At 40.7% G+C, this 19,823-nt stretch overlaps 1 protein-coding gene across 5 annotated transcripts in view; it reads left to right on the top strand.

Annotated features, from left to right (window-relative positions):
• ARFGEF3 (ARFGEF family member 3) overlaps positions 1-12,401 on the top strand; it is a 184,895-nt gene extending 172,494 nt beyond the window's left edge. For 4 of the 5 annotated variants that reach the window (XM_004740298.3, XM_004740297.3, XM_004740296.3 and 1 more), the window contains 2 exons: positions 2,826-4,047; positions 8,427-12,401. In XM_004740298.3, coding sequence (XP_004740355.1) covers positions 2,826-4,047; positions 8,427-8,618 — 1,414 coding nt within the window. In that variant the 3' untranslated portion in view covers positions 8,619-12,401. Of the gene's footprint in view, positions 1-2,503; positions 2,721-2,825; positions 4,048-8,426 lie in introns of those variants that run through there. The other variant, XM_045066313.1, reaches the window with a different exon arrangement.
• Positions 12,402-19,823: the final 7,422 nt, after the last annotated feature.

The following is a 19,823-nucleotide window of genomic DNA, read 5'->3' as shown; positions in this document are numbered from 1 at the left end:
GAGATAGGAGAAGTGAGTTGGGGGAAATGGGAGGGGGAGATGAAGCATGAGAGACTGTGGACTCTGAGAAACAAACTGAGGGTTTGGGAGGGTTGGGGGGTAGGAGGTTGGGTGAGGCTGGTGGTGATTATTATGGAGGGCACGTATTGCATGGAGCACTGGGTGTGGTGCATGAATAATGAATTCTGGAACACTGAAAAAATTTTAAAAGAAAAGTTGCGCTCTGTAACCAGTTATTTTACTCTTTCCGTGCCTTTCTGTAATGCTTATCTCACTATTGTTCTGGCTGCTTTTCTTTTTTTATTGTGCATGGTGAGGCTTGAACCTAAAGCAAAAGGAATTTTCTGTCCTTTTCACATGCACCCTTAGCAATTTTGTCTCCTAAAGCATCAGAGGGGATGATCTTGGCTGATAAAGATGCTCCAAAATTCAAACATGGCCTCGCAGCCACCGTCCTTTTAAATATTTGCTAGGAAAGGGCTTTCCAGCTCTCAGGGAAGGTAACACATCATGTCCTGTGGGCTGTGGTGTCATACCTTCCGAAGGTTGGTCAGACTCCCACCTCTCGCTGTGGTTCCTGCTGCAGGAGTCCAGGCTGCTAGGGGATGGGGTTGAGGTATCTGAGCCATTTCTCCAGGAGAACTCTTCCTCCAGACAGCAATCTGTGCAGGCACCTGTGCATAGAACCAATCTGTCTGTTACTCCGTTGGTCCTGGACACTTACTGAGTACTATTCTCACCAGTTTCCCAGGCCCTGGGACATAGAGGAATAACAGGCTGCCCTGCATAGTGTACTGGGGCCGACAGACAAGGGAACAGACCTGAGTGCTTGGTGACAGGAGTTCCCTTTAGTTAGAGTCCTATAGCTGTAGACATGAAGCGTTAGACCAACTTGGTGGCTTTTTGAGCCTCTTCTCCAGAAAAATGCATATTCACAGTTCCTAATACCTTAAATAATTTACCAAAAGGAGGGGGGAGGGAATGGGGAGTTATTATTCAAGGGGTATTGAGTTTGGGATGAAAAGATTCTAGAAACGGTGGTGATAGTTACCCAAAATTGTGCAGGTGCTTAATGCCACTGAATTGTACTTTTAAAAATGGCTCAAATACCTACTTTATATCATGTATATTTTACCACCAAAAAGAAAAAATTACTTCAGTGATTTGTTAGAAAGGGTTGGAGTCTGTAAATGACAGATCTGGGCTGAGCCTACTGTGTTCACTCAGTGTACCACCCCACCAAGGGCAAGTTCAGCCCTTAAATGTATGAAGCATTTGTGTTCTTTTCTGCTAAAAGAGTCCTTTTTTTATTTTTATTTTTTTTAGATTTTTTATTTATTTATTTGAGAGAGAGACAGTGAGAGAAAGCATGAGCAAGGTGAAGGTCAGAGTGAGAAGCAGACTCCCCATGGAGCTGGGAGCCCGATGCGGGACTCGATCCCGGGACTCCAGGATCATGACCTGAGCCGAAAGCAGTCGTCCAACCAACTGAGCCACCCAGGCGCCCCGAGAGTCCTTTTTTTAAATGCAAGGTCATGGCTAGACATATTGATATAATAGTTGGATCTCTGAAATAAGCAATTAATCTGAGGATCATAATTTTATAATTACCCTGTGAGGAAAATTAGTTTGCAACATAATAGCATAAGCTACTTTCATGCAATTCCAAGAGCACTGAAAACAAAGTGAAACCATAAACCACAAACCACAAGGGTGAATTAAAATATTTAGTAAAGGTAGTGCCTAGAATTGAAATTCTTTTCTTAGTCTAAGAATCCAACCAAACAAAAGAGGCCGAATCACCAAAGAGCACTTTGAAGGCTTCCTTATGTGGGCTGTGCCCGCTTCTCAACCAGGAGTCCTGGCCAGGTGTCCATGGAGGGTTCGCCCCACCCCCATGCCACATAGCTGACCTGAGGGGCATCTCAGTGCATCCAAAAGAGCATTCAGGGTCCACAGAGGTGTCCTGTGGGCCATGATAGTAGGAACAGACACGAAAGAGAATTGTACGTGTTGAGCGAACATGGCTTTCTCTCTCCTAGGTTTGGCTTAAAAAGCTTTGACTTCTATTATTTATTAATATTGCGAATGTTTGGACCTCATCCATCTCACGTGTTGGAAGCACTGAAGTTTTTACGTTTACTCACCAAAGACATTAAAAGTTAATCCTGGTAAACTGGTTTGGTCCCTAGAAAGCTAGACTTCAGTGAGATTGCTCACAGCTTTGGGGTTGAGAAAAAAGCCTACACAGTAGAGAAGAAAGCCACTTAAAATTCAGAGAATTGACCAGACGTTGTTACTTTCTGATTTTATCTCCTTCATGTTATGAGTAATAAAATGTCAAATCTTGTATCCCATTGCTGTGCCTATATTGAAAAGTTTTTATAAAACAGTAATATCATACAGTGCCTAGATTTTAGGAAGTATCGGCAATTCCATTAATCATGACTAAAATGGTGATCATGTAATGGCTCCAGAAGTTGGCCTTTAATTTTTTTTTAAGATTTTATTCCTCTACTTGAGAAAGAAAGCGAGCACGTCGGAGTTGGGGAGGCTGCAGAGAGAGAAGGAGAAGCAGACGCCCCGCTGAGCAGGGAGACTGATGCGGGGTCCGATCCCAGGACCCCGGGATCACGAGCTGAGTCGAAGGAAGCCGCCTAACCAGGCGCCCCCAAGTTTGCCCTTTTTAAAAGAAGGCATTGAAATAAAGCAGTTTTGCCTATAGTTTTGCCTATGTCATTCTAAAATGTGTAACACTGGAATCCCTTTCAAGTAACCCACATTGGGCAGAAAGCTACTAATCAATCCCTTCTTTTCATTTGAAGCGTTTCTTTCAGGGAAATTGTGGTGAGCCTGCTATCCCATCAGGTGTTACTCCAGAACTTATATGACATCTTGTTAGAAGAGTTCGTCAAGGGCCCCTCCCCTGGGGAGGAGAAGACAGTGCAAGTCCCAGAGGCCAAGCTGGCCGGCTTCCTCAGGTACATCTCCATGCAGAACCTGGCGGTCATCTTTGACCTGCTGCTGGACTCGTACAGGACGGCACGGGAGTTCGACACCAGCCCCGGGCTGAAGTGCCTGCTCAAGAAGGTATCGGGCATTGGAGGCGCGGCCAACCTCTACCGCCAGTCCGCCATGAGTTTTAATATTTATTTCCACGCGCTGGTCTGTGCTGTCCTCACCAACCAGGAAACCATCACCGCCGAGCAAGTGAAGAAGGTGCTTTTTGAGGATGAGGAGAGAAGCACAGATTCGTCCCAGCAGTGTTCATCCGAAGATGAGGACATTTTCGAGGAGACGGCCCAGGTGAGCCCCCCGAGGGGCAAGGAGAAGAGGCAGTGGCGGGCCCGGCTGCCCTCCCTGAGTGTGCAGCCCATCAGCAACGCTGACTGGGTGTGGCTGGTCAAGCGGCTGCACAAGCTGTGCATGGAGCTGTGCAACAACTACATCCAGATGCACCTGGACCTGGAGAGCAGCCTGGAGGAGGCCCCCGTCTTCAAGACTGACCCGTTCTTCATCCTTCCGTCCTTCCAGTCGGAGTCGTCCACCCCCTCAACCGGGGGCTTCTCGGGGAAAGACACCCCTTCCGAGGACGACCGGAGCCAGACCCGGGATCACGCCAGTGAGGCCAGCAGCCTGAGGGCAGGCGGCGGGGACTTGCTGCTGCTGCCGCCGAGCCCCAAGGTGGAGAAGAAGGACCCCAGCCGGAGGAAGGAATGGTGGGAGAACGCGGGCAACAAGATCTACACCATGGCCGCCGACAAAACCATCTCCAAACTGATGACCGAATACAAAAGGAGGAAGCAGCAGCATAACCTGCCCACGTTCCCCAAAGAGGTCAAAGGGGAGAAGAAGGGAGAGCCACTGGGTCCGCAGGGCCAGGACTCCCCGCTGCTTCAGCGTCCCCAGCACTTGATAGACCAGGGCCAGATGCGCCATTCATTCAGCGCGGGCCCCGAGCTGCTGCGACAGGAGAAGAGGCCCCGCTCCGGCTCCACCGGGAGCTCCCTGAGTGTCTCTGTGAGGGACGCGGAAGCACAGATCCAGGTGGGTTCCCATCAGCCTGGGGATGCCAGGAGGCACACCTAGCAGTCTGTGTGTTGGGGGTGTGGGGGGCCTAGCCTTCCAGGGACAGACGTGTCCCCCTCATGGAACACTCACACATTGTGTAAGTCGATAGACACCAGTAGGAGACCAACCCATTTCCCCACCAAAGTCAGAGGGTGGGCCGAGACTAACCCGGAGCATCCATCTGGGTCAATATATCAGTGTGAAATTTTACTCTTACATAACTTCAGGAATTATTTTTAAGGGTTATACGAGATACTGAGAACTCAGAACTCACCTGGATAAACAAGATGAAGCTGAAACTTCTAAAGGAGATATGCTTTCACTGGCATAGGGTCCTGAGTTGATGATTGGAAGAGGCATGGAAGAAACGTGTAAAGGAAAAAAAGCAAAGTGCCTGTTATTGTGTGGTTATACCAGTGAACACCAATGTTTTCATCTCGAGGCTTTCTAATCCATTAGGAGCACATAACACATCTCCTTTTTTAGAGGGCTTTGACTATTCCTGTTCATTCATATATTTAATACTTGTAATTCCATGGTACATCAAAAACTCAGCTTGAGAAGAAAACAGTGTTAGTGCTGTTTGTTCAATTTAAGAATAGATGAGACTGTAAAAGAGAAACAGAGGAATCTAGAGTCATGGGAACCCTTTAAAAATAATCCAGGTGTTTAAATTTGGGCTCCTGTCACAGGCATAAGTTGGAAGATCTGAGATCCAAGGATTCTGTGAACTGACACAAAAACGTGTTCTCAGAATAAACATAAATTTGGACTTAGCATGACTCTTGTTGGATGCCTTATTTTCCTGTAAGGTACTTGAATGTAGAACCAAACTTCAGAATCCAGAAAAAGCAGACTAGATTTGTAAAAGTCCAATCAAATGAAAATGTATGGTTGTTCTATAATAGATGACCTTCTTGACAAATAACATGTCTTAATTTTCTTCATGTCTTGGAGATTTGCTTATGATTTTAAAAAGTTACTGAGGGAAGGTAGTCCTATTCCAGTTTGCTAGGCATTATAGAGACTGATAATTAAGAATGTCCTATGTCCTATGGAAATTTCATTATGAGAAGGCAAGAGTGCCTTTAAAAATCTGAGGAATAAATAAGATTTGTGGACAGGCATACCTTGGAGATACTGTTGGTTTGACTCCAGACAACTGCAGTAAAGCAAATATCAAAGTGAGTCAGATGAATTTTTTGGTTTCCCAGTACGTGTGAAATTTATGTTTACACTATACTGTAGTCTATAAAGTGTGTAATAACATATCTAGAAATATATATATCTATACACATACCTTAATTTTAAAAATACTTTATTGCTAAAAAATGCTAACCATTGTCTGAAGTTTTCTGCCAGTCTTTTGGCCAATGGAAGTTCTTGCCTTGACATTGATGGCTGCTGACTGAGCAGGGTAGTGGTTGCTGAAGGTTGAGATGGCTGTGACAGTTTCTTAAAGTAAGGCAGCAATAAAGTTTACTGCATTGACTCACGAACAATTTCTCTGTAGCATGCAATGCTGTTTGGTAACATTTACCCACAGTAGAACTTCTTTCAAAATGGGAGTCAGTCTTCTCAAACCCTGAAGCTGCTTTATCAACTAAATTTATATGATATTCTAAATCCTTAGTTGTCACTTCAACAATCCTCATGGCATCTTCACCAGGAGTAGTTTCCATCTCAAGAAGCCACTTTTTTGCTCATCCATAAGCAGCAGCTCCTCATCTGTTCAAGTTTTATCAAGAGATTGTGGCAGTCCAGTCCCATCTGCAGGCTAATTCTAGTTCCCGTGCTATTCCCACCACAGTTACTTCTGCCACTGAAGTCCTGAACCCTCACCGTCATCCATGAGGTTGGAATCAGCTTGTTGATGTTCATGTTGATGTCTTGACCTCTTCCCATGAATCACGAATGTTCTTAATGGCATCTAGAATAGTGAATATTTGTCCAGGTTCTCAATATACTTTGCCCAGATCTATCAGAGGAATCACTATCCATGGCAGCCATAGCTTTACAAAATGGATTTCTTATATAATGACTCCTTGGTCCATGGACTGCAGAAGAGATGTTGTGTTAGTGGGCATGAAAATAGCAGTAATCTCACTGTGTATCTCCATCAGAGCTCTTAAGTAACCAGAGCATTATCAATGAGCAGTACTGTTTTTTATTTTTTTTAAATTTCAATTAACCAGCAAATAGGACAATCATTAGTTTTTGATGTAGTGTTCAGTGATCCATTAGTTGCATATCACACCCAGTGCTCATCAGATCATGGGCCCTTCTTAATGCCCATCACCCAGTTACTCTATCCCCCAACCCCCTCTCTTCTGCAACCCTCAGGTTGTTTCCTGGGGTCAAGAGTCTCTCTTGGTTTGTCTCCCTCTCTGATTTCTTCCCATTTAGTTTTCCCTCCCTTCCCCTATGGTCTTCTGCACTATTCCTCATGTTCCACATAGGAGTGAAACCAAATGACAGTTGTCTTTTTCTAATTAACTTATTTCACTTAGCATAATCCCCTCCAGTTTCATCCATGTCAATGCAAATGGTAGGTATTCAACCTTTCTGATGGTTGAGTAATATTCCATTGTCTATATGAACCACATCTTCTTTATCCATTCATCTGCTGAAGGGCATCTTGGCTCCTTCACAGTTTGGCTATCATGGACATTGCTGCTATGAACAATGGGGTACAGGTGCCCCTTCATTTCACTACATTTGTATCTTTGGGATAAATACCCAGTGGTGCAATTGCTGGGTTGTAGGGTAACTCTGTTTTTTTCTTGAGCAACCTCTGTACTATTTTCAAAAAGTAGTAGTATCTTAAAAAGAATCTTTTTTTCTGGGTAGTAGTTCTCAACAGTGGGCTTAAAATATTCAGTAAACCGTGTTGTAAACAGATGTGCTGTCATCCAGGTTTTGTTCTTCCATTTATGGAGCACAGGCAGAGTAGATTTAGTATAATTCTTAAGGGTTCTAGAATTTTCAGAATGGTAAAGGAGCACTGGCTTCTGCTGAAAGCCCCAGCTGCATTAGCCCCTAACTAGAGAGTCAGCCTGTTCTTTCAAGCCAGCCATTGACTTCTCCTCTATTGCTATGATGCCCTAGATGGCATCTTCCCATAGACAGCTATTTTATCTACTCTGAAAATCTGTTGTCTAATGTAGCCAGCTTCATGAATGATCTGAGCCAGACCTTTTGGAGAACTTCCTACAGCTTTTACATCAGCACTTGCTACTTCACCTTGCAACTTTCTGTTATGGAAATAGCTTTTTCCCTTAAACCTTATGAACCCACTTCTGAAAGCTTCAGACTTTTCTTCTGTAGCTTCTGCACCTCCCTAGCCCTCACAGAATTGAAGAGAGTTAGCACCTTGCTCTGGATTAGGCTTTGGCTGAAGGGAATGTTGTGGCTGCTTTGATCTTCTATCCAGACCACTCGACTTTCTCTGTATCAGCACTAAGGTTGTTTCTCTTTCTTGTCATCTGTGTCTTCACTGGAGTAGAACTTTTCATTTCCTTCAGGAGCTTTCCCTTTGCATTCACAACTTGGCTTACCTAGGCTAGAAGCTAGGCTCTTCTGCCAGTCTTGGCTTTCAGCATGCCTTCCTCACTAAGCGTAATCATTTCTAGGTTTTGATTTAAGGGGAGAGACCTGTGACTCTTCCTTTTCTTTGAAAACTTTAGAGGCCAGTGTGGGGTTATTAATTGGCCTAGCTTCAGTAACAGTTGTCTCTCAGGGAGTAGGGAGACCTGAGCAGCAGGAGAGAGATGAAGGACCTGGTCAGTGGAGCAGTCAGAACACACACATTTACGAGTATTTTTACCATTCTATATAGGCACCCCAAAACAAGCAATTGCATCATCAAAGATCACTGAGCACAGATCACCATAACAAATACAATAATAATGCAAAAGTTTGAAATATTATGAGAATTACCAAAATGTGACACAGAGATACCAAGTGAGCAAATAGTGTGGGGAAAATGGTGCCACCAATGAACATGCTCCACACAGGGCTGCACAGATGTTCAATCTGAAAAGAAAAAAAAGAAAGAAAAAAACTATCTGGGAAACACAGTATAGTAAAGCAAAGCACAATAAAACAAGGTATGCCGGTAGTCCATGAAACCTGAAAATAAGGTATTCCTAATGTTAAAGGAGACTCTGCTCTGCCTTGTATAGATGAACTTAAAGTGACAACGTTTAGCCATATTAAATTACTAAAGACTGATTTATTGCAACCTAAAGCCTGAGAAAACTCACCTGCCAATTGGCAGGGCTTTGCCACACACCCGAGAGTTCAAATGAACCAAGAAAAAGCTGCTAATAATTCTCCTTAATCCTTTCTCGTAGGCCTGGACCAACATGGTGCTAACCGTTCTCAATCAGATTCAGATCCTTCCAGACCAGACCTTCACAGCCCTCCAGCCGGCGGTGTTCCCATGCATCAGCCAGCTGACCTGCCACGTAACAGACATCAGAGTGCGTCAGGCTGTGAGGGAATGGCTGGGCAGAGTGGGCCGGGTCTATGACATCATCGTGTAGAAGATTCACATTGAGGAAACACAATCTCGAAGGTTAGAGAATGCCCACCAATCCCCAATGGATAGCATTTGCCCCACCACCAGCCCCACTGAAACCAGTGTCTTGGAGAAGAGTCTACCCGTCCCTCGCTAATCAGCACTGGGGCCATTCTGGACACTCACCTTGTATCTGGAGGACACCAATGATACTCTGATTTTGCACATCATTTCAGAAAAGTCTCCATTCTTTGACACGTTTCTAAATCTTGATGTTTATTTCCCAGTGCTTTTGCCTGCCATGCTACTCCCAAAAGGAGTAGTCCTTTGAAGGACTACTCCTTTGAAAACACCACACTGATCCATTTGATTTTTTTCCTTTTAAATGCAATTGTTAAGGAAACATCCACTGGTAAGTCATGCTGGTGTGTAGGCACTCTGGCATCTAGTAGCGGACATTCTTCATCGGAGGAAGATTTCCATTATGATTATGGGCTTAGCAGGGAAGAAGACAGCTGGAAAAACAATTCTGGGTGTCATAAGCAAGAAAGGGAGGACTTTCTCTGTAACATGTTCCAGAACATTTCAAAGTTGTCCTAAATTGTCAAGATTTTCTGGTTGGCATAACCAACTTTTTTAAAGGTGCTGTTGTGCCTTTATTTCCCTATTTCTCAAGGAAGAAAATGCTTTCCTGGCAAGGTTTTAAGTCTGTGTCCTGGCAGCTGTTGACACACAGCTCCCAGTACAGTGGCTGATACAGTTCTCGCCAGGAGACGTGAGATTGCCCTGCCACCCTGGCTTCCCATTAGTCTTTGCTTTTTGCTCCCAAGGCCAAACAGGAAAGGAAAGGAAAAAAATGGTGCCTTAGTTTCTTGTTGCACAGACATTTCTATGCTCCAGTTATCTGAACATAAGGCAGAACATCAGGTTTTTAAGAAAACAAAATGTTAAAATGCAACTCATTTTGTATCAGCACCCTTGGAGGAAAGGACTCCGTTCTCCAGGCAGCGAGCAGACTTCTCAGGGAACGGGGCAGGAAGTGGGGTGGTCGGGAGACAGCTGGGAGGGGTGAGAAAGGAGAGTGGGAGGAAGTCATTTGAAACCTTAAAATATTATACAAGCGTCCCATCAAATTGCAGTGTCCGACATCCAAGCTCTAGTCTCAGAAGAAAAGAAAACTGAAGGACCCGGTGAAATTTAGGACATTAAGTTTTTCAATTTAAAATATTTGTCCTCTCAGGAAAGTAAATTTACCCTATGTCTGAGGTCTTTCTAAATGGCTATTTTTACATGGATTTTTTTTTTTTAGATAGAACTAGAAAATTAATTTGGAAACTTTATCTTATTTACAACATACTCTGTCGTTCTTAAATTATAATGATTGAAACGCCTCAGTCAGGCCCACTCGTGTACATTCTAGAAAGTAGAGTTGGTTGCTAAGACATATGTTATCATTTTCCCAGGCCCTAAAAATGTGTTCATAATTGAGTATCATTCTTTTAAAATAAAACATCAACTTCTCTTTTAAAATAAAACATCAACTCTTCGGTATAGAAGTAAGGATTTAAAACTTAGAACTTTACTCAGTGCTGGATTTGTAAACTTTGTCTTCCTTGAGAAATATGTAACTATCTACAAGGTTAAGATGAAGACAGGGTTCCCTGATTTATTTAGGCAAACTAAAAGAACCCCATCATTCCATATACCATCTAGAAATCACCACAGAGTTCAGAAGACATATTTCAGTTCCACAACATACTCTCTTTGCCTTCGGTTTTACCCCATAGACAAATAAGTTTAGAAACAGATCAACTATTTGATCTTAAGCAATGACCTTTGGGGATAGCAATGAGCTATAGTCTATATAATTTTTACATTTTGGAAGTAGAATTGAAAGGTACGTTCTCTTTTTTGTTTTAACAAAAGCTACAAAAAGAAACAGAATCACCATGATTTACTGCTTATCTGAGGTTTAGCTCCCATTTTTCCCATGAGGACCCCAAAATTTACTTTGGGGGTGAGGAAGAAACTTCAGTAGAGTGTCAAATCAGAATGATTATAAAATGCTTATATGTAGCAACTTTTTAAGAAGTATAAAAATTCAAGCAAAGCCAGTTTCAATGTAGAATGTCATGTGCCAGAGTATGTTAATTGTTTAGAAATCAGAATCCATTCTCCCATAGATTTTCTATTATGAGATCCAAGGCTAGTTTATGAAAATAAACTTTTCACAGGTTCCAAGAATTAAAAAGTGAGGAATTGTACATAGTTCTTTACCTACAGTTTTTAAGATGGTTTTGGCCCCTTCCCATCATGTATTCTGCAGTCTACCCCAAGGTCTACATTCGTCTCTGCCCATTTCCATTCCCAGCATACCCCGTGCTACAGATCTACATCAGATTTGAAGCAGAAAGCTAACTAAACCACCTTAATGCTTCCCAGAGGTATTTGCAGTTGTATTTGCCTGATGCAAACAATCTCTAATGAATAGGACGTCAGGGCACAGTGAAGTCTGTCTTCTCCAGGGGTGGAGAGGAACCCTAAGTAGATAAGCGATCCCTTTCCAGACTGCCCTGGTCAACCACTCACACTCTCTTGGTGTCTTGGCTTCTGCCTTTCCCCATCTCTTCCTTCACTCCCTCTCGCCCAGGGTCTCTGAAAGACCAAGGTCAAGACAGCCTTGGTGGTTAAAAACAGTCACTACCATATATTTACTGATCTAAGCAGAATAAGATTTTCATGTTGCTTTCAGTTGCCTGTATTTACTCTAAGGTTGGGAATTACTCTTTAATATTTTGGTAAAGTATGTATCATGAAAGCACTTAGAAAATTGAAAGTGTGTAGGAATTCCTGGCCACCAAGCAGACCACACTTATCATCAGATTTTTCCTTGCCATAAGGGCAGAGTTTGATGGAAGGCTAAGATCTCTCCCAGCACTTGCCTCTCCTGATTAGCTTCTAAAAATGGTTGGGCTGCCTCTTTACACCACCTTATTATCTCTCCCCTTATGATTATTTTCTAGCCTTCACCATCAATATAAAACTAGGACATTTTCTACCATCTTTATGCTATTTAGTGACTGATCAAGGCAGATTCTAACATACATAACAGCTCAGATTAAAATATTTGCAATCAAATGTGACAAAGACTTAACATAATTCAAAAGTACCTTTAAATGGAAACTTCTTGGCACAGTATCACCAGGCTTTAGTTTTTGCTGTTTTAAGAAGAAGGCTTATACAGAGTCAGTAGAGAAAGTCAAATGATCTATAACCATAAGAAGGTAATGCAATTGTATAATGAATAACCCCTGACTTCCTCCAAATACATCACAAGGCTGCTTAGGTAGGAAAGTTTTTTTCAGAAAAGAAAATCCTTTTGTGCTCCACCCATCAAACTAAGCAGAATAAAGACCTTTGTTGGGAGCTGGTAACCACAGCAAGAATTTACAAACCATAGGGCGTGGTGACATTTGACAAGAGCCACTGTGAATGTAGACCTGACCTGCATTAGCATTCCATTCTCACAATAACCTGGCCGAATGGGCATAGAGGTCCTCATATTTTTTCAGATGAGGATACAGACCCAGGGAGGTTAAGAAACTGGCCTGAGATAGCCAATAAATGGCAAAACTCGTTGCCAAAGAGGTGTTCCTGAATTTGAAGGCCATGCTCTCTACGACACTGTGCTCAAAGTACACAGAGTAAGCACTTTAGTGTTTCAAGGAATTAAAAAGTTAAAATGAGTTGAAAATATCTGATTGGTGTCCCAGATCTGCTATGATATAGGGATTTTTCAAATAGGGTTTTAAAAAAAGAAAAAGCTAGTGATTCTACAGAGAAAGATCACATGTAACATAATATTTTAAGTGAACATAAAACAAGGTCTGAACTTGAATCTTAAAACAAGCCTTCCGTGGTAATTTAGAAAACTTGCCTAATTAGTTGGAAATGATGGAATAGTATTGCTTATGGCCAGCTGCTACGCAGAAAAGCATGGCAGTCTGTGTCCAGAATGACATACACGGTTGGTAAACTTTTTTCAATTGTCATTGAACCACTCAAAATAAAGTGCCCTGTAGCCAACAGTGCCTCTCTACTTGCTTCCCTGGGAAGTATACAGTAGGAAATACGGAAGTCATCATCAAAGTTTGGGAATATGCAAAATAAATTATAACCAGTTTTCAAATGCACTCTCTGAAGAGGAAGCTACGGGTAAGACAGGATTGTTTAAAGATCCAGGTACTGGGGGCATCAGGTCAATATCCATAATAACCATGTGCCATATGCCTAAATATTTCTACATACTCTGCAGACAAGGAAACAGGCAGAAGGAAAATCCAACATATTGCATTAAGCAGATGACAGAACTTGGATACACATGGGTACCTCTTAGGTGATCCTAGGGACATTTAGTGTGGCCTTAAAAAAGCAAGAGACTCTTTTTAAGCACTTTTTATTGGAAATATGAACTTGCTATGGGGCAAGACTTGTGAAACTAGTAAAGAACTCATAATTATGCTTCATCAAAAAAATTGTGTTCTCTTCCCTCGTAGTGGAGCTATCTAGAAAACTGTTTGTCTCTCTGTGAGCTCCTCTTCCTCTGCTTGTAATTGTTTGTATTTGATGTGGAAGTAAGAAATAGTTTAATATGAAGTTTTGGACTAGAACACCACTTAGATTTCCAAAACACAATTATTGCTTCAGGGAAACAGACCAAAAAAAAAAAAAAAAAATTATCCCCGGGAATAATTTATGAGAAGAAACTCAGTTGAGAACAATGCTCGATTTCCTCATAAACTATGATACCACTTATTAAAGAAAACTCGATACCACACCACTAGTACCATACAAAACCTTTCCCTTCTATCTGTGTGTCATAATGCATGAGAGCTCCAAGGAGAGACTGGCTGACCATCTCAGCAAGAAAACTTGATCAGCTGCTGGTAAATCCCATCCAGTTATGGTCCTTCCAGCCTTTCAACCACCAAGAATCATTTGTTCTATTAGTTCCTATCCTGAAGGTTAAGTAGTGGTTGTGTAGTATCTTTTGACTTTGTTCTAAAGTGGTTCTCAAACATTAGCACACATCAGGATCACCTGGAGGGCTTGTTAAAACACAGGTTGTTGGGCCCACGCCCAGAGTTTCAGATTTAGTAGGCCTGGATATTTGCATTTCTGACAAGGACCCAGGTGAGGCCAGTGCTGCTTATCTGGGAACTACACTCTGACAACCGCCTTGAAAAAATTTCCAGCACTACCTTTAAGATCAGCCTGACTTAACAAGCTCAAGAGAAACCCCAAACTGAACCTTGGGCAGACAACTTGGGATTGGATTCTCTCCAGCATTCCTATTCCATCTTCCCAGTTTCTAGGTTTATTATACCAACAATTCGGTTTTTTACAAGCTAAAAGACAATGAATGTATCTGTTCAATGGAACAGTGAGATCTGTGTAAACTTCTTGTCTTTGTATTTAGAAACACTGGTTCTACGGATAATCGTTTGTATCATGTTGACCCTTTGACTTGTACTGATGTGATTTTAAATTTCAATATGTAGGGTTTAAGTTTCTTCTGGCATTACAGTTTTACTGTTCCCGTCTCAACTCTGTCACACACAGCCTTGGCTCCTGGCTTCCAGAGGTTTTTGAGTAGTTGCTTGCTTGCCAGTAGGTTTCTCTCTCTCATTAGTTACCCAAATATTGACACTTCAAAATGATGTTACACTACTTGATGTACCTTCATCTTTCACTTAACAGGTGTAGATTAATATTTTAATTTACTGTGTACCTGTCAAGAGTCTACCAAGTGATTTCAAAGAAATTTGCAAACTGAACAACTCCCTTTTGAGCAGTACATGTGCCTGTTTTAAGGACTTTTCAGTAAACATGGTTGTGTTCGTATCCACACAGCGAAGACTGTATTCTCTCATCTTCCAATGGTGGGAGAAATGTACACATGCATCAGTATGCTTTGGGAATACAGTGAAATCATAATTCAAATATAGGTGGGGCCTTAGTTTACTTCTTAACATTTTGATTAATTAGCTTTGGAAATTCTTTTTGCATTAAAAAAAATAAGGATTGTCGAATAATTCAAGAGAAAAAACTTAAGTACTTTAAAATTATCATCCACATATAAACTATAGTAATTACATGTAATTCTTATTGATTTAATTTTCTCTAAATCCTTCTGCTTGAATATTCTGACATCATTTAAATTACTTTAGATTATTGTATGAACAGAAGGTAATGACAAGATTTGCTAGAATTAGTGAGATCAGAAAGCATGTCAAAGTGCTAATGATACTAAAGAATCAAGTTCTTGCTTCTGTGGATGGAAATAATCGAAGTGGTTTATTTCACTTTTGTTTTCCATAACCTGTTTTGGAAATTAGGTTTGCTTTTAGTTCTTCTAATAGTAATTGATTTTCAAATTAAATTTAAAATAGTAATCTCTAGGAATAATTTATTTCCAACTTATGTTACCAACTGGTGCCAAAAATGGGAGGGGGGAATCTAAAAGCCAGTCTTTCGAGCTACCATACAATATGTTTTCAAGTTAGGGAATCTTGGGCCCTGACACTACCAGCCACCAGTGGTCACCCATGGCTACCTCATGATTACATGTGGGCCACCTTGTATTCCTCCCTTGGCAATTCTTCCATCTAAATTTTGTTGGAAGTGGCTCTCTTTAATAAAAATTCATTTCCTGCTAAATAGGCAAAACTGGACAAAGATTAATGGTGTTGATATTTTGGGTTTCACTTCAATGGAAACCATACGGTAGGATATCCAGGTATGGCATGATAGGGGCAGGAACAGGTGCCTAGAGGGAAAAAGAAATTTCACTTATTTTTCTTTGTTGATTTGTTTTCAGTGGATGGGTGGGGGTTGGGAGGAAGGGAGCTAAGAATAAGATGTCTATTGCCCTAATCATGCCAAAAGACTATTCAGATTATTTTCCTGCTTTTCTAAGAGAAATAAATTACATTATAAACAGTTCCCCAACTACCATTTCCCACTCTAAATAAAGCCAGTGGGTGGTAAGGGTTCTTTTATCCCTTCTTATACTATGCCAAAGAATTGACTTGTTTCCACTAAAAATTATAAATAAGTGAAGCTTGGTATAGCCATAATGATTTGAGTCAGTATACCATTTTATCTATAAAATGCAGCATTCATCCTTGCAATCCCATTCACCAGGAGCCTTGAAACATTTTGTTTACTCCAAAGGACTTGTCAAGGAAGTACAGTTTTTATTTTTCCTTCTATTTTAGTTTGCTCACATTAATAAAAAAAAATTAATTAAAAAAAAAACCCTGAAACTACTCTCCTTTGTATGTTGATAAACTGTTTGATTTGATAGAATCTGTCTGTTCATTGTTTAACAGGTCCCTGTAAGCAAGCTTGCAAGTGTATTTTGTGTACATTTTATCTGAAGTGAAAATGAAAATTCTAAAGAGAAAATATTTTAAAAGATATTGTATTTATGTTGCCTGTGTTGTAGAATAAAAATTCAAATGCATTAAAAAAAATCTATGTGAAACAGTTTTCTTTACCTAGTAAGTATATCAAAATAATTTATATAAATACCTTATGTTTATAGAATTTGGCCAAAAGAATGAGGTTCCTTTCTCCATGGAATTTCACAACTGAATGAAGAGGCACCTTCCAGTTCCATAACACAGAGATGGTCACTGTTAACAACTGGGTACATGCCTAGAAAGTACATTTAAAGAAATATATATATATATATATATATATATAACCTATATATAATTTTTTAAATATTTTATTTATTTATTTAAAGCAGGCCTCACACCTAACTGAGGTCTGAATTCACAATCCAGAGATCAAGAGTCCCATGCTCTACTGACTGAGCCAGGAGGGCACCCCTATAATTATCTTTCTTCTTTAAAATAAATTCATAGTATCAGTAGATAATAATGGAATTTATTCATTACAAAAATTGTTACCTTTTGTTCATAAATAATTAAATCCCTCAATTAATAGAAATAATATTATTAGAAGGTAGTTATTGAAAAGAAAATACAGCCACTTTTAACGTCATGGTCTTATTAAATTGCAGCTTTAAAACTATTTCAAAAGCCTATAATAGTATAAGCCTAGGCATCATCATGCCTAAATTGTGCAAATCTGGCCATCAGAAGGATAAAAGAAGTACATGATGCCTAGGGATGGAATCTGTGTACATGACTTTAAACCATGATTCTCATTCTATCATACACTGGCAATCTCACAGTTGTATCACAAAGACACTGTCCCTTTCCTCTTATGGATAAAATAAAACTATAATAGATACTACTATACTTTGCATGTGGACATCACAAATATAAGTGACTTGGTGCACCTGGGTGGCTCAGTGGTTTAAAGCCTCTGCCTTCAGCTCAGGTCATGATCCCAGGGTCCTGGGATTGAACCCTGCATCGGGCTCTCTGCTCAGCACAGAGCCTGCTTCCCTCTCTCTCTCTGCCTGCCTCTCTGCCTACTTGTGATCTGTATTTGTCAAATAAATAAATAAAATCTTTAAAAAAAAAAAACAAATATAAGTGACCAACCAAGTTCATGGATGGAGAGGAGCAGAGCCAAGGTGGCCCTGGACTTGAGCCTGAAAAGCAGAGTCCACATCCCAAGCTTCACCCCTTCCCGGGAGTGGGAAAACCATACAACATTTGAGTACAGAGCTCAAGGTTCCCACACTGTAAAATGAATAAAAACTCTAACCTCAGAGCTGCTTCAAGATAACACGAAAGCCCCAAAGTTGCAGTGCTTTGTAAATGCTAATGACTACTAAATGTAGTACTACTATGTGCTGGAGAATAAGCCATCTCAGAAATAGTGCCACTATTTTGCAAGATGATTTATACTTGAGACCTCATGTGTACATGCCCTTGACATTCATACCCATGAATACACTCCAACACAGAAAGCCTAACTTCTGTGCCAATCATATACAAGGAGGTTGGCAGCCCAGATGCAGATCTCTTTAATCAAACATTTTGGAAATAAATTCCAGGTCAATATCCAGTTCTTCCATTATTAATATCCAGCAATGAATATAATATGTGCATTAATCTATATGTATTTCTTTAAAGTAGAGACTTGATAGGCTTCAGCTATTTGGCTTATGATCAAAACTTGCATAATCTAGCTTTGATAAATATTTCATCTCACTCATTAGAAAATTCACTTTCCCATCTGGCTTAAAGGTAGGTTCAATAAGAAAGTGAAAATAGAATTGAAGCATAATGTAATATTGTGGCTTTCACATATTGACAAACATTCTTGTTATCTCCAGCCTTTGAAAGAATACTCTAAAAGCTTGCCTTTTCTCTCTTCCTTGTTTATGTTTATTTATAGGTTCCTAGTTACAACATCAAGCCATAGGCACCCCTAATCTGCCCCACTAACTTAATCAGATAGCTCAAAATGTTTTGTTGTCAGAGAAACAAACTCTCCAGCTTAATGATCTCATGCAAACTAAGAGAGGGCAACAGCATAATTAAATCCCAGAAAAGTTTATAAGCAGTTTCTAAATCAGGAAAAAAAAAAAAGGTGATCTCAACCTGAAAGGATCAAATTTACAACAGTCTAGACCTGGGAACCCAAACACTGAACTTCAGTAGACTTTGACCTGGTTTCCCAGTCTCTTGCAGAGAATAACCTTCAAGAAGATAAATTAGATGATAAATGTTGTGATGCAGAAGGCTCCATCATACCTCAACTTGAAAAAATAAGAATCAAAGTTACCAGTTGTAAAGAAGATATTGTTGGCTATATTATAGTTAAAAATTCAATATTCCATCGAATCAGTAAATACTCAATGGGTTTTCTAAGATGACAATAGGTTATAAAAGTAACATTATTCTAAAAGCCTAGAATAGATTTTTCTTTCAAGTGGGAGGAATAGATACTACCACGGACTGTGAGGTCAAACCATTTGGAAATGGGCTTGTTGGAAAACTGAGCCTTATCAACTGAAGACACTGGCAGTGTTTACATTAGTACAAATTTAGGGAATTAAATTGTACATTATTAAATTGGTAAATTTATTTTAAGTAGCTCTTAGTCCAATGAGGTGGAAAAGCCTATAAAACCCTTGGGGATTAGAGCATGCACTAAGGATAAAAATTATATCTCCTCTCACCAGGTCTCCTTCAGCCCCCTGCCAGGTTTGGCTGCCGGAGGGTTTAGTTGGGGCGTGGGGGGTGGGGGTGATGCTCTGCCCCATCCCACACACACACAGCTGGCCTGTGTCCTGCTTCCTTCCCTCTCATGCCACTCCAAGGAATCAAACGGTAAGAAGTTAACATAATCATAGGTGCACGGGATTCATTACTTATCAGAATAACCGGGACTGTGTCTTTCGTGAAACTGTTGACTGGCCAATATTCAGGAATGGGCATAGATACAGAATTACAGGACCAGATCCCTGATTCAAAGATTACAGATGAATCTACCAGGGCTTCTTCCTTGAATATAAGTCTTTCTTCAAAAGCATTAAGTAGAATCCTGTGACTAACAAGTAATCGAGATATTAATTCATGTTCTTTTTTCTCCCCATATTCAAGTAGGTAACTGGCTCAGGGGTTCACTGTTTCAGGGGAGGGTTATGATGGGGCAGAAGGACAATGAGTTGCCTGGGACATTTTTTGGCTCTTATACTCCAAAAGCCTAAGCCATACACATACATGTGCATATATATGTATGTACACACACATAGTTTGGGCTTTTTAAATATGGGTTTTGAGGGAAGAATGCCATTGAAAGGGAGATTATAGACAAACTCTCCAGGGTAGAAACATAAGGAGAAAGAATTCCCTTGTCCTTGACTAGAAGTGAATCCCCAGGGATGTAAGGAAGCAGGGAAAAAAGGTTCAGTAGCAGAAAGACCGTAGGTCAGGGAGGACCATTGCAATGACAAGACTGTAAGAGCCCAGAGAAGGCCGGTCCGCATGGGGTTCCTTGGCTGCAGGTTGACCAGCTAGCCTGGGAAAAATCCCCAGTCTCTGGCCGTGGCACAGGGTAGCAAAAAGATCTCCACACCTCATGCTGTAGAAGCAGCAGAGCGAGCAGGCACCTGTAGAGAACAGAAGCTTGGAATACTTTTTTTCATTGAGTCAGAAAAAAATAAAGATCAAAATGTGATACATGAAGCTGTGGGCTGAGATTTATACCTGATTTTGTAACGAATAATCTAAAAATC

This window comes from Mustela putorius, unplaced genomic scaffold (genome assembly GCF_011764305.1).
Source record: "Mustela putorius furo isolate JIRA1106 unplaced genomic scaffold, ASM1176430v1.1 tig00003863_pilon_pilon_pilon, whole genome shotgun sequence".
NCBI lineage: Eukaryota > Metazoa > Chordata > Mammalia > Carnivora > Mustelidae > Mustela > Mustela putorius.
Note: the sequence above shows the minus strand (reverse complement) of the source record. Positions and strands in the feature narration are given on the sequence as shown.